Source organism: Pristiophorus japonicus, chromosome 9, assembly GCF_044704955.1.
Source record: "Pristiophorus japonicus isolate sPriJap1 chromosome 9, sPriJap1.hap1, whole genome shotgun sequence".
NCBI classification, from domain to species: Eukaryota; Metazoa; Chordata; class Chondrichthyes; family Pristiophoridae; genus Pristiophorus; species Pristiophorus japonicus.
Genome location: NC_091985.1, coordinates 92598587 through 92610950, shown reverse-complemented (window position 1 = coordinate 92610950; position 12364 = coordinate 92598587). Strand labels below are relative to the sequence as shown.

At 37.4% G+C, this 12364-nt stretch overlaps 1 protein-coding gene across 10 annotated transcripts in view; it reads left to right on the top strand.

The window, feature by feature from the left end:
- The window catches only part of LOC139273137 (girdin-like), a 375708-nt gene extending 363742 nt beyond the window's left edge, over positions 1 to 11966 (top strand). For 4 of the 10 annotated variants that reach the window (XM_070889587.1, XM_070889584.1, XM_070889583.1 and 1 more), the window contains one exon: positions 1976 to 6873. In XM_070889587.1, coding sequence (XP_070745688.1) covers positions 1976 to 3073 — 1098 coding nt within the window. In that variant the 3' untranslated portion in view covers positions 3074 to 6873. Of the gene's footprint in view, positions 1 to 1975; positions 6875 to 9294; positions 9398 to 11007 lie in introns of those variants that run through there. The other 6 variants (XM_070889591.1, XM_070889590.1, XM_070889585.1 and 3 more) reach the window with 4 other exon arrangements.
- Positions 11967 to 12364: the final 398 nt, after the last annotated feature.

Sequence of the window (12364 nt, the reverse complement as noted above, 5' to 3'; positions counted from 1 at the left end):
TGAACCAACCAAGCTTTAGGGAACAGCCATCCTTTGCACAGTTAAAATAAGAAGGAATAAAAAATTAAATTCCTACCTTCATCTTCAAAATGCAATGCAGCTTTCTGCAGTTGGCCCGGGAACGCAGCGGGCCAGTGCGGGAGGCCACTCGGCCTGGGCTAGGGGCCGGACAATGCAACGGGAGACCACTCAGCCTGGGCTAGGGGTGGAGCGATGGAACTGGCCGGCAACAATTCAACGGAGAGGCGGGGGCGGGGAGGTGGAAGGGAGCAACCTGGCAAGCATCGGGGCCCACAGAGAGGCTGGGGGGAACGGAGGGAGGGAGTGACCTACCTGGCAAGAATCGGGGCCCACAGAGAGGAGGCTGAAATTCAACGGAGAAGCAGGGGGGGAGGGAGGGTGGGAGCGACCTGGCAAGCGTCGGGGCCCTCAGAGAGAAGGCTGAAAATCAATGGAGAGGCTGGGGGGGAAGGGAGGGAGGGAGGGAGCGACCTACCTGGCAAGAAGCGAGGCCCATTGCCAACTCCCAGCACTACTGCGCATGCACGGACATCACCATTATCCACTGCACATATGCAGACGTCCCGGCACAGTTTTCGGCGCAGAACGCTGGTTCCAGCCCCCGAGTCCACTGGCCACCCTGCGCGGCTGCAGTGAAGAGGCCAGGCAGCAGCCAAAGTCATTTTTTTCCGGAGCATCTCGGCACATAAATAAGCGGCGCAACTCTGGTAAGTGCACCGAAAAACGGGCTCGGCCAAATTTGAACCCATTATTTCTTCATCAGTTTCCCAAAAAACATATTAGTATGAGAAAAAGCTTACTAGAGACACCTATCTTATTCAGATTATCTTAAGATGGACGGAAGCACATGATATATATTCTCTCTCCCTCCCCTTGTCCCAAATGTATTGGACATTTCTGTTCATTCTTTTTCTCCCTCATTTTTTCTCTCTCTCTCTTAATATCAAGGGGAAAATTTTCCTCTATAGCCACCTGAGGTAGGTGTATTACAGCTATTAGTACCAAGGATTTGATTTTTGTTCCCTGGGTCATTTGCACGGTCTAGGAGTCGCTCAGCCTAGTGCCAGAACATGCTAAAGGAAATATGAGCACAGCTGCAGGCCCCAATGTTCAGATTTTCTGGGTGAGAGCTTAAAGAAAAATCTGTTGCCCTGTCGCAACCATCTTTGGTCTGCTCCTGGAAGCTCGAGACCTTTCAGTTCACAGTGGTCACAAAGCAAACCATTGCACCTGCTTTCTTAGGCACCCCCACCATTATGAAGTTTAAAAAAAAAACTAAATGGCACAAAAACATGGTTTGCAGGAAAAGGCATGAGGGAGCTGAATGTTGTGTTGTTAGTGGACCCAACTAACTGCTGCTTGTTTGTGGTTACCACATGATAACAAAGGGACCTCCACCATGAGCACGTCGATGAAGTGAAAACAGCTTTCAAAACTACAAAACATGACTCACCCACAGACAGGCCAGCATAGTACAGTGTAGTAAAATCCAAAATATGGGAATATAGGAACAGGGGAAGGCCATTCAACTCCTCGAGCCTTTTCCTCCATTCAGTTAGATCATGGCTTATATTTACTGCAACTCCATTTACCCTGCTTTGTTCCATATCCCCTGGTATCCTTACCTAACAAAAATCCATTGATCTCACTCTTGAAAATGTTAGTTGACCTAACATCCACGGTCTTTTTGGGAAGAGAGTTCCAGATTTCCAACTACATCTTTTGTGTGAAAAAATGCTTCCTAATTTCACTCCTAAATGCCCTTCTGGATTCGATCTCCAGAGGAAATAGATTTTGGATAAAGTATCATGAATGGCATTGATAGCTGTAGAAAAATCTGCTATCCAGAGTATGCTGCATTTTAACTGAAGAGAGAATCAAAGTAGCATGTGAGATAGAAATCTATAAATATATTTAATAACTGGTTCATTTATTCGAATTTTCTTTTGCACAGATACGATCTGCAGGCCATGAGAATGTTTTCGATGATTTCACAAAAATCACAAATCTGCCTGAACTAGTTGGAACTGAGAAATTAAATCAGGACTTTATCAATAATGGTGCTACTGTTAGATCACCTAGAGGAAGAGAGACTGTCGATTCTTCCACTGGCAAACTACAAAAGCCTGGGCAGTATGTAAGGCCAAGTCCTCGAAAACCAGACCATATCTGTGTTGCAAGTACCCCAGTAGAACCAATTATTCTATGCCAAGGAAAGACTGTGTCTGCCTGCGAACTGCCAGCTGTGCCACAGCGATCATCCCAAACAGACTGCACCATTTCTCCTACTTTACCCCGTGCAAGTCATGTGATCTCTACAGCAGAGGGTTCAAGTCGAAGAACAAGCATTCATGAATTCATGTCAAGAGATAGTAGAGCACCTGTGTCGATAGATCCTTCTCCAGGCAAGGTGGTAACGAGCACTCAGACATTACCCAGTGAGTACCAAGCAGAGCATTACCACCATCCCCATTTTCCTCACCATGTAGCTTACCAGATTCAAGCAGCATCAAATTTGCAGAAATCTAAATTAATCAGACCTTATGGCCATGGTCAGACATTAGATTTTGACTTTAATCCCACAAATACCAAGAGGGTTTTATGTGCTGCTGCAAATGATGAAAAAGACCAAACTATTTCAAAATCTGCCTCATTCCTTGGGCTAAGTATTGTATCAGGCTCCAAGATTGCCGAACCCAACCCAATTGGAATGGTTTCCTTTACCAATGTTCATCTTTCCTCATCCAGTTTATTCACTAATCCTATCAGTAGGCTGCCTCAGAGACCCATAGCACAGCCAACTGATATCGCAATGGTTTTGCCAATTACAACAATTCAGCATCCAGAGGAGGATCAGAGAGTCATAGTTTCAAAATCCACTGATGAACTATTTAAGTCTGAGAATCAGGATAACAGTGGGTTAAATTCTCCTCTTATCAGTGGTAACCCCCCCTCTGATGAAAGTACAGAAGAAAGCATGAATGTTTCTGTGTCCCCTTCAGTAATGTCAGAAGACAAGCAGACTGTATGGTATGAATATGGATGTGTCTGAATGACTAGCAATTATTTGTGGTGCTGCCAAATGATTACCAATTTGCAGAGTTTAAAATAGTAGGGTCCAGAAAAGTAACACGAGCAACAAATACTGAATAGCCCAAATGGTAACAACCAATATACATGAAATCACTTGGAAATACAATATCGGATAAGCTATTTTGTCAAGAGTACAGAAATCAAATGAATCCTTGTTGCAGTCATGCAGCCTTCCTTTGCTGATAACACATTCATAAATCACACCATGCAGTTTTCCAGTCTGAAATTGTGTACATTCATAACATTTAATAGTATATGTATTGAAACCTTAGCATGCATAAAACTAATCTTATTTTCATTAACAATTTAGTTTATGTTATCAAACTTAACTTCTGTGGCTTTTGGATTTGATCCTTTATATAGTAATATGAATCTATTTTAGATTTAGAAGCTTCACAATTTATTTTTTGAAGGAAGTTCATCTGACTTCTGAACACAGGATAGACTTGACATAATGCTCATGTCTGGTGTTCAGCATTTTCTTGAATATTTCTTAAATATATAAGAGGTCCAAAATGCAAAGTTAAATGTATTTTAACAAGGAGGAAATACCATTGCAAATGGAGAAATTGATTATTTTTAAGCTGGTGTGACTGCAGCCTTCTATCAAAAGGTTCTTGTACTGCAAAGAATTTTGCACGGCTATTTCATTTAAAAATATAACATTTGTCAGTCCTGTTCCTAACCACTTAATTCCTTTTGTAAAATGCACTAGCCCATTCTTTTTTTTGTATTGATAGTGGAAGTTTGTAAATAGTGCATATTTGCACCTTTCATTTATTATTTTTCTGACTCTGCAGCCTTGGAGAAAGATAAAATAGTAATTAAATGAAAGCACAACTGATGGTTTGACAAATCAAAGTCCCATGCCACATAAGACATGGCAAGTTATTAATTTCAACTGGGCCGTCATAGGGAGCTGCAAAGTACAGCCCAAATGCATTCTTACAATGATGGAGGCAAATTGGGGGAGTTGGTTGGAGAGGCAAAGAAGCTATGAGGGGAATGCAACAAAAATAACGTTTAAAAAATATCTAACTTTTACTTAAGTAAGAAAGCAGTTTTTAGTTTTCCTTTAAATTTCATACTTTACCATCTGATTTAACAACAATATGCAAAGTAAACTAATGTCTGATCATGAAACTGCAACATTCCTTTATGCTGATTTACACAAAGTATTAACTGAAGCTCCTGAAAAGGCTTATGACTAAAATACAGTTTAGCATTTGTATACTGTTCTAAACTGTAATTAAGTTTCAGACTTCAAAATGCTACCAACACTTTCAAATACTACACTGTTGCCCATTATATATTTCTAATGACATGGAAAATATTTCTTATTTATTTTTTTTAAAGTTGTGACAGCAAAAAGCTTTATTGCTGGGCATTGAAGTGTTAATTCGAATAAATATTTAACTCTTACTAAAATTTCAAAACATAAAATATTTCTGGCATAATTGGGGTATTATTTTAGTTCAGAATTTTTTTTAATGAAACGCATGTGGCATCTTGGACCTCCTGAATCATCAATATATCTATATCTTGGGATTCTTGCAAACCAAGTGAATTGTGGGCCTAAAGCTTTTTCTGTTTCTATGTAACTGATGTTATTCACCATCAAGCAGTTAATTTCACACTACCAGGGAAATTTGTAGCAGGAATTGGAAAGTAATGATATACATACTTAGATAGGTATTAAGTTCCTCTTTACATGGAGTGAACGTTATTTTTATTATGTTTAGGGATAGGCAGGGAACTAGTGATGTAATTGGTTAGCACACTGTCCTTTTACCTCTGGGCCTTGGATTTGAATGCTTCCCAAACTGATGCATGGAAAGCCTTGTATGTAAAGTTCCTACCTGAAGTGAGTTTGTCAAGTTGCTAGTGAGCTTTGGATCATAGCACTGCCACCAATTCACCACAAATTATATGAGACTGGCAATTTAGTACTAGAAGTTTTGACTGGTATGAGGAAATCAAAAAGTGCATCTGGTCTTGAAGGGATACTTTTCTGAGGTAAGGCACCTTAATCAGAGTAGACAAAATTTGCCTGTCATGTTTCTTCCTGTTGTACTTGACCAGGAAGTGCATACTGCTAATTTGGATGACCACTAACTCCAATCCTAACTCCAGTATCATTCATCTTGGAGCACAACATTTTAAAAAGACAGATCAGTCCAAAATAAAACAAACTCTTTGTATTGGGTCAAATACAGATATTTGCCAAATTACCTTCAATTGGTTCATATTTGCTGTTTGAAACTCATTTTTAATTATAAGCAAACCTTTCACAAATCTGAAAGTTAGGACATTTTTACTGTGCAATTATTGACTATTACAGCAATCTCCTTTAATGTTTAGAATCTGCTCTATTAGAAGTAGTTGCAAGGTTGCATCAGTGTCCCAAATTCGTGGTCATAAATCTACTTTAGATTTCTTTGATTTGGTCCTATTACTCTTGCAGTAAACAAGCTAAGTTGATAACGACACCATAATATAGACAAAAGAGCAGTTAAGATAATAACATGGGATATAAAAGTATGTGACATTAACTTGGATTACTGGAAACTGTACCATACACTATATAATAAAACTCAATGTGGCATTAGACTATTAAACGAGTAATTAGATGAGTAAGAACCAATATCAATCTCCTGCCCCGATAAATTAAAAACAGCAGACATGAAGTTAAATAAGTATTGCTCTGTATGTTACTAATGTTGTGTTCTAGTCACTAACATACTTGAAGGAAATAAAAACAAAATGCTAAAAATATTCAGCAGGTCAGGCAGCATCTGTGGAGAGAGAAACAGATGACGAAAGGTCATCAACCTGAAACATTAACTCTGTTTCTCTCTCCATAGATGCTGCCTGACCTGCAGATTATTAACAACATTTTCTGTTTTTATTTCAGATTTCCAGTATCCGCAGTATTTTGCTTTTGTAACATACTTGAAAGGTTCCGGTCAATAAAATTATAAATTAAAAATGTTAAAATATGATAAATCTTCAGGAAAATCAGAGATGTGTAGAATTATACATTTTTGAAAAGTTTGATTAATTGCTTAAAGATAATCCAGGGCATTTTATCATATAAAAGGCAGTTTATATTTTAAAATGTTTGACAATATGTCAAGAGTCTAAATAGCAATAAATTACTTTGGTAAGTAAAATGTGCAATGTGCATGTTTACTACATTAAGACAACCAATATAATGCAAAATACATATCATGGGCTATCATAGGGTTTTGTTAACCAATTAAAGTAAGACTATCCAGTGTCCACTGAAACATTTCAGTAAAACGAAGCTTGTGACAAACTGGAAAAGTGATTTAGTTCTAAGTATGCAGTTTCTAAATTTATAAAAGAAAAATCAGTTTTTCCCCAAGTTTCAAACGTTCCAGCATATCCACACAGATACTAGTGTTAATCCAACCAACGTGACGATCCTGAAGACAATTGTTGTCCTCCTATTTAATCAATATTTGAATTCCAGGTATTGTATATATTAGAGGACTTAATAGTTTTGGGTGGAGCTGGCTTTAGATGATCATTGCTTATTGTCTTTTTAATTTGTTTCAATAAATTTAATACTAAAGTTATGTGGTTGTTATCACTTGTGTAGAGAAGAAAAATAAGTTAGCATTGAAGGTTACATATAATCTATGTATTTGTGATGTCGATTTAATAAAAGATTTATCTTGCTTGTTTAAACCTATGCAAACTGATGGTGTAATGTTATCGTGCATGTTTCACCCTGTGCATGGCTGGTTCACTCCTTGCGGTGCATTTTTTCTATATGTAATTGGTAACTGACTATTTTGATCTTGCATCAAAATATATACGCATACATAGTACCAACTAACAATCACAAATATTCAAATATTTTGCTTTTGCATGGATTTGTAATTATAAGAAATAGCACAATATTATATATAGTGTTTTGTCTGTTGTGTTCCCTTTCATTGTTATCATGTGTTTTGACTTTCCATTCCATGTCAGCCAACAGGAGCAATGTTTTGCAGAGTGAATTTAAGTATATCTGACAATTGCACTGCAGGTGCAATTACTATGTTGGACATAGCATCCTGAATAGGATGTCCTTAATCTTTCCCATTTTTAGAGGCCGAGATTTGATTATAGGCTGTCCTATCACCAGAGCTACTGGGCCATCAAGTTCTGTCAATACTTTTGGAAATAGAAAATAGTTCATTTTAATACAAATAACCACGATTGAAGACAAATAAAATATATGTTAAGCATAAAATACAGTCCAGATATCCTAGTCTAGAGAGGGTTACAAGATAGTAAACACATTGAGGGGTTGTAATGGCATCATAAAATGCAAGTGGCATTGGTAGGGGGCTGAGCCAGTTTTGTTATAAGTCGGTGGATTGCGTGTCTTCACAATTTAAAAAAATAAAATTTTAAATTGCAAATTTAGCTGTAGTGATAGTAATAATAATAGATACTCTGAGTTAAAGCTAATTACCAGTAGCTTATTTATCTAATTTGGAAATACATTCACAGACCGCTTGAGTTGTGTTGCCATCGTTTCACATTGTTTAAATTAGCGTTTTAACTTCAGGTGTCTCTCGTCTTTGATACATGTCATAAAAGGCTCATTTTGGAAAGTCGGACAAAACATGCTTATGATCTAAATTTAAACGGAGATTAATTTTTTTAAGTTTGTCTTAAAATGTCTAATTTAAATAGTTTTCTTATGCCATTAATGTTTGTTTAAAAAAAATCATAAACATAATTAGGAAATTCTGATGACTCCTATACTGAACAATCCAATGACTTATATGGCTCAGTGTCAAATTTTGTTTTATAATATACCTGTGAAGCTCCTTGGGATATTTTACTACGTTAAAGGTGCTATATAAATACAAGCTGTTGTTGTTGTTTAGAGTTAATTGGATATGGTATTTTCACGCACTGTATTGCAGTAAATTTACACAACTTAGTTATTTTACATTAAAACTGTAGCCATTTTGCTTTGCACTGACACTGCAATTATAGTGTAACAAAGTGACTGCTGCCAATGAACCGGAAGCTGTGTAGAAGCATTATGCGCATAAATGTCGGATCCTAAATAAGAAAAAATAATGTTCACCACAACAGACAGAACAGCTGATAACGATAAACACACTCCACAAGAATGCAATAAAACACTCTCAATCTGACAACATCCTAATATCACCTTCAAGTCACATTTCCTCATTAAATTGTACTGGAAATGTGAACAGTTCATCCTGATGAATTAATCACACCGCTGCCACTCTCTCCTCATGTTCCTTCTCCGCCCTACCTCTCGTTTCCTTCCCCAGTCTCTTTGTCCAGCACTTGTTTATCTCTCTGCACTGTCTTCTACTCTCTCAATTATCCTTTTTCTAGCTGATTAAATCCTAACATCCTGTGGCTGCATTCTGTTCACCAGCCACGTGTTCAATGATCCTATTCTTAGAGTTAGGTTGGTTCAATGGGGAAGCCTCTGTAAATAGTTAAATGTTTATACAAATCATCCAAGTTTCCACCTGTTCACCTACATTGATCTGCAATGCATGAAGTAAACAGAATTGAATGCCTCTTCTAGACAGACCTCACAATACCTGAAATTTCCATCCCTTTACCTCCTTTCTCTCCAATCTGTGGGGAGTCTAGCAATAACAACCAAAAAAACACTGGCACTGTGCATGTGCAACTACTTTATTTCAGTTGTGTCCATAGTTAAATCCAGCCTGATTCTGGAGTCAGGGTCTGATCTCGACACTGAAGCAAAGCAGAATGAGACTCCCTCTTGCTCCAGAGTCAGTTTGGGCCCTAACAATGATGTACACTCCTCAAATTTGGCACCGGTGTGAAGCACTAAATGATAATTAAAAACAGAAAATGCTGGAAAATACTCAACAGGTCAGGCAGCATCTATGAAGAGAGAAACAGAGTTAACGTTTCAGGTTGATGACCTTTCGTAGAACTGAAAAAAGTTAAATCGACCTGAAACAGTAACTATGTTTCTCTCTCCACAGGTGCTGCCTGACCTGCCGAGTATTTCCAGCATTTTCTGTTTTATTTCAGATTTCCAGCATCCGCAGTATTTTACTTTTTGTGTTGAAGTATTGAAAGATGTTTGGCAGATAACTGATCCATATAAAATGCTTTGATTATTTTCTGCAGATATGGGATCTGTGCAGGAACTCAGAAGTGCAAAAGGCAAAACTGAGGGGCAACAGAGCTCCTAGATGTAAATACCCATCATCTGATGATGTGGGGTATAGTGGTGAGTTTCCTGCCCAGAGTGTAAATGGGAGGATTGTACCGTTTACCAGTTTACAAACTAACTCTTCATTGCAGATACATTCTGCTGCGGCTGGCTGAACAGATCTAAAAATGTGCTTGCTTATTCTATCAGATTGGCTTTTTATAACACGTTAATGAGTTAAGCAATATTAACTGATAATTTGTCATTCTGCATGCCTGGGCAGGGAACTTCCAAGTATTGCTTATTACAAATGTGAATAAGTATTTAAACGGCATTTATTTTGCATCCATGCAATGCACTACTATGGCTTGTTAATTCCAATTTTTTTCATGATTTATCGCCCTTGTCATTTTTGTATTAAGGTTTGTTTTGCAAAATTTTCTACCTTATGACAAAGTTCAAAAATCTAAGCATTTTAACAGGAAAATATATTCATCTAAATTACCACTCAATTTTAACTGTTAGTAAGAGATACTGTACACATATACTATTCTCGTGTTACATGTTTCAAAACTGTTTGTCCATGACAACCTGGGAACAAATATTTTGCATAGAAATTGCACTTTAGTGACAAAAAGTTCCATTTTCCTTATTTGTGTTGTCACTTAAAGAGATTCAAAACATCTGCCTTTAGATTTCTAATAAATATTTTTTTAATTAAAATAAGGGACACTAATAGATGTACAGATAGCTAAGTATAATTTTGTATCAAATGGTATTTAAGAAAATGTTTTTTTTTAAAAAAGCATTTACAAGGCATGTCAAGCGTGATAAACCAAAGACCCAAGATCCGATTCTAACCTGTCCTTTCCTTCCCGCCAGCAGGAACGGTGCAGTGGGATGAATTCCTGCCATGTTTCCAACACGTTCACGCTTCTCATCATTTTTACTTGCCTGCCTTCAGGCAGGGGTAGGCCGCTCGTCCCACAGGAGGAGGGGGCCTAATTTAAATGGCAAAGTCATTATAACCATGGACCTGACTAAGGTCTGCACTGTCTCCAACCCACCAGCAAGGATCCTGGGCACAGGAGGCGCAGTTATGTTATTTTTTGTTGTTGTAAGTTTTTAAAAGTTTCTTGTGGGCCAGGAGAAAAAGGAATGCTCTCACTGTGCCCTCCCCTGCCCCTGGCTTCCCTCACCTAATCGTAGACTTGCTGACACTCTCCGTCCGCACCCCCCCCCCCCCCCCCAATTCTTACTTACCTTGCCAAGTTTGTGGTTCCCTTACATCCCACCGGTTTTGACCTGCCCACAATGCTGGCTTCAGGCAGAGGTCAGTATCAGAGTATGTAAATAAGACCCAGCAGTTTATAAGCTAGACAGTTTGCCGGCCATTTCAGTCTCACACCTCCAATTTCTGCCCCAGTTCAAAATGTCCCTCTAGCTTAATGTATTAAATTTTAACTTTCTACGGAGATGACATACGGCATGAAATGTTTAAGCATTATCACTCCAGGAATGTTTGTATCCTGTGCTATCCTTTTTTCCATCTGCTGGAAACTTTTCTTGTGCACGATCGCATTTATGATATTTTGTACTGTTTCTTGTTTTTAATAGTTTCGAAAATTACCATTATCTAAAATCTTTCTAAATTCTTTTTCTCATCTTTCCTCTGACCTGCAAAACAGAAAGAAAAGTGTCCTTCAAACTGTCAATTTGAAATCTATAGTTCTGAAGCACCAAGACTGTCTACGTAAAGAAATATTACTAAAGCATTAAGTGATGAATCTTATTCAAGGACCTCCCTTCAGTAGACCTGTAATGAGACATTTACTCTTCCTTGAATCAAGGAGCACAGTTGGACTCCAGTGTTGTAATGAAATACTTTCAGTCGGAGTAACAATTTTTGTGAAGTTTCACAGATTTTTCACCAGAGGTCACTTAAGTCCTACAAGGAAATTGAATACAATCTAGATGCCATGAACAGTTTTACAAACTGTTTCTTCATCTAACTGACTTTTAAGAACCAGTCACAGCATTTTTTAGTTTCAGTTTTAATTTTTCATTAAAGCTTTAAACACAAAGTCTGGTAGTTTTATTATTTGCAAGACCATGCAGAGACTGCAGCATTGTTGCGGAGCTGCACTGTGTCCTGCATAAATCAGATATGCAGACAAATTAGCTTATGGTATTTTGCACTAACTACCTTTTGGGTTACCACACACTGCATGATGTACTCCACTGGCAATATAATGGTCATATTCTGGTTTATAATACCATAACTTTTATTTTTGGCATGTAATGCAAACCTAACGTATATAATGTAAAAGGCCTCTTCACGACTGAATTGAAACCATGTATGTTTACATCTTTATCGCTATGTATGTGTGAATTGGATTTTTGTAAAATGCCTTTTTATGTTAACCATAAGATAGTACAGAAAGTGTATGCAATAATTTTTTAATTGCTGGCAAGGATTCTGTGTCATGCTGAATTTCTGATAACATCTGATATTGCATAGATAGTAACTTACAGTGCTAATTTTAGGGAAAGTGGCATGCTTTTTTCAGTTTTCATAACTGTTTGATGTGAATTTGTGTTTGTTTTATAATCCTAAAGCATTAGTAAATTTTGTTACTTCATTAAATTTTGTGCGCATTACTGCCTAGAAAATAACCTTATACAAATTGAATATTTACATACTGACTGAATTGAGAGCTACAGCAGTAATACGTTCACAAGGATAGTTGCAATCAATGTTTGTTTTATTATATTTAGATTTTGTTTTTTTAAAAAACATAATCTGTTCCTATGCTTTTGTCAGATTGTAATTTGTTGAATTAACAGTCCTGAAATTAGTTGACAGATGTTCAAAAATATTTTCTTACCTGTGCCCGGTCTTCACGCACTGATTTTAGTTTTATTTCAAGTCTTTCGTGTTTAGTATTTTTTAATGAGTTATTTTTGTACAAAATGTGCACTCATGGGAGTACCCTAAACTGTCTATCTTGTGGAAGATTTGAATTTAACAGTATTTAAGAATGT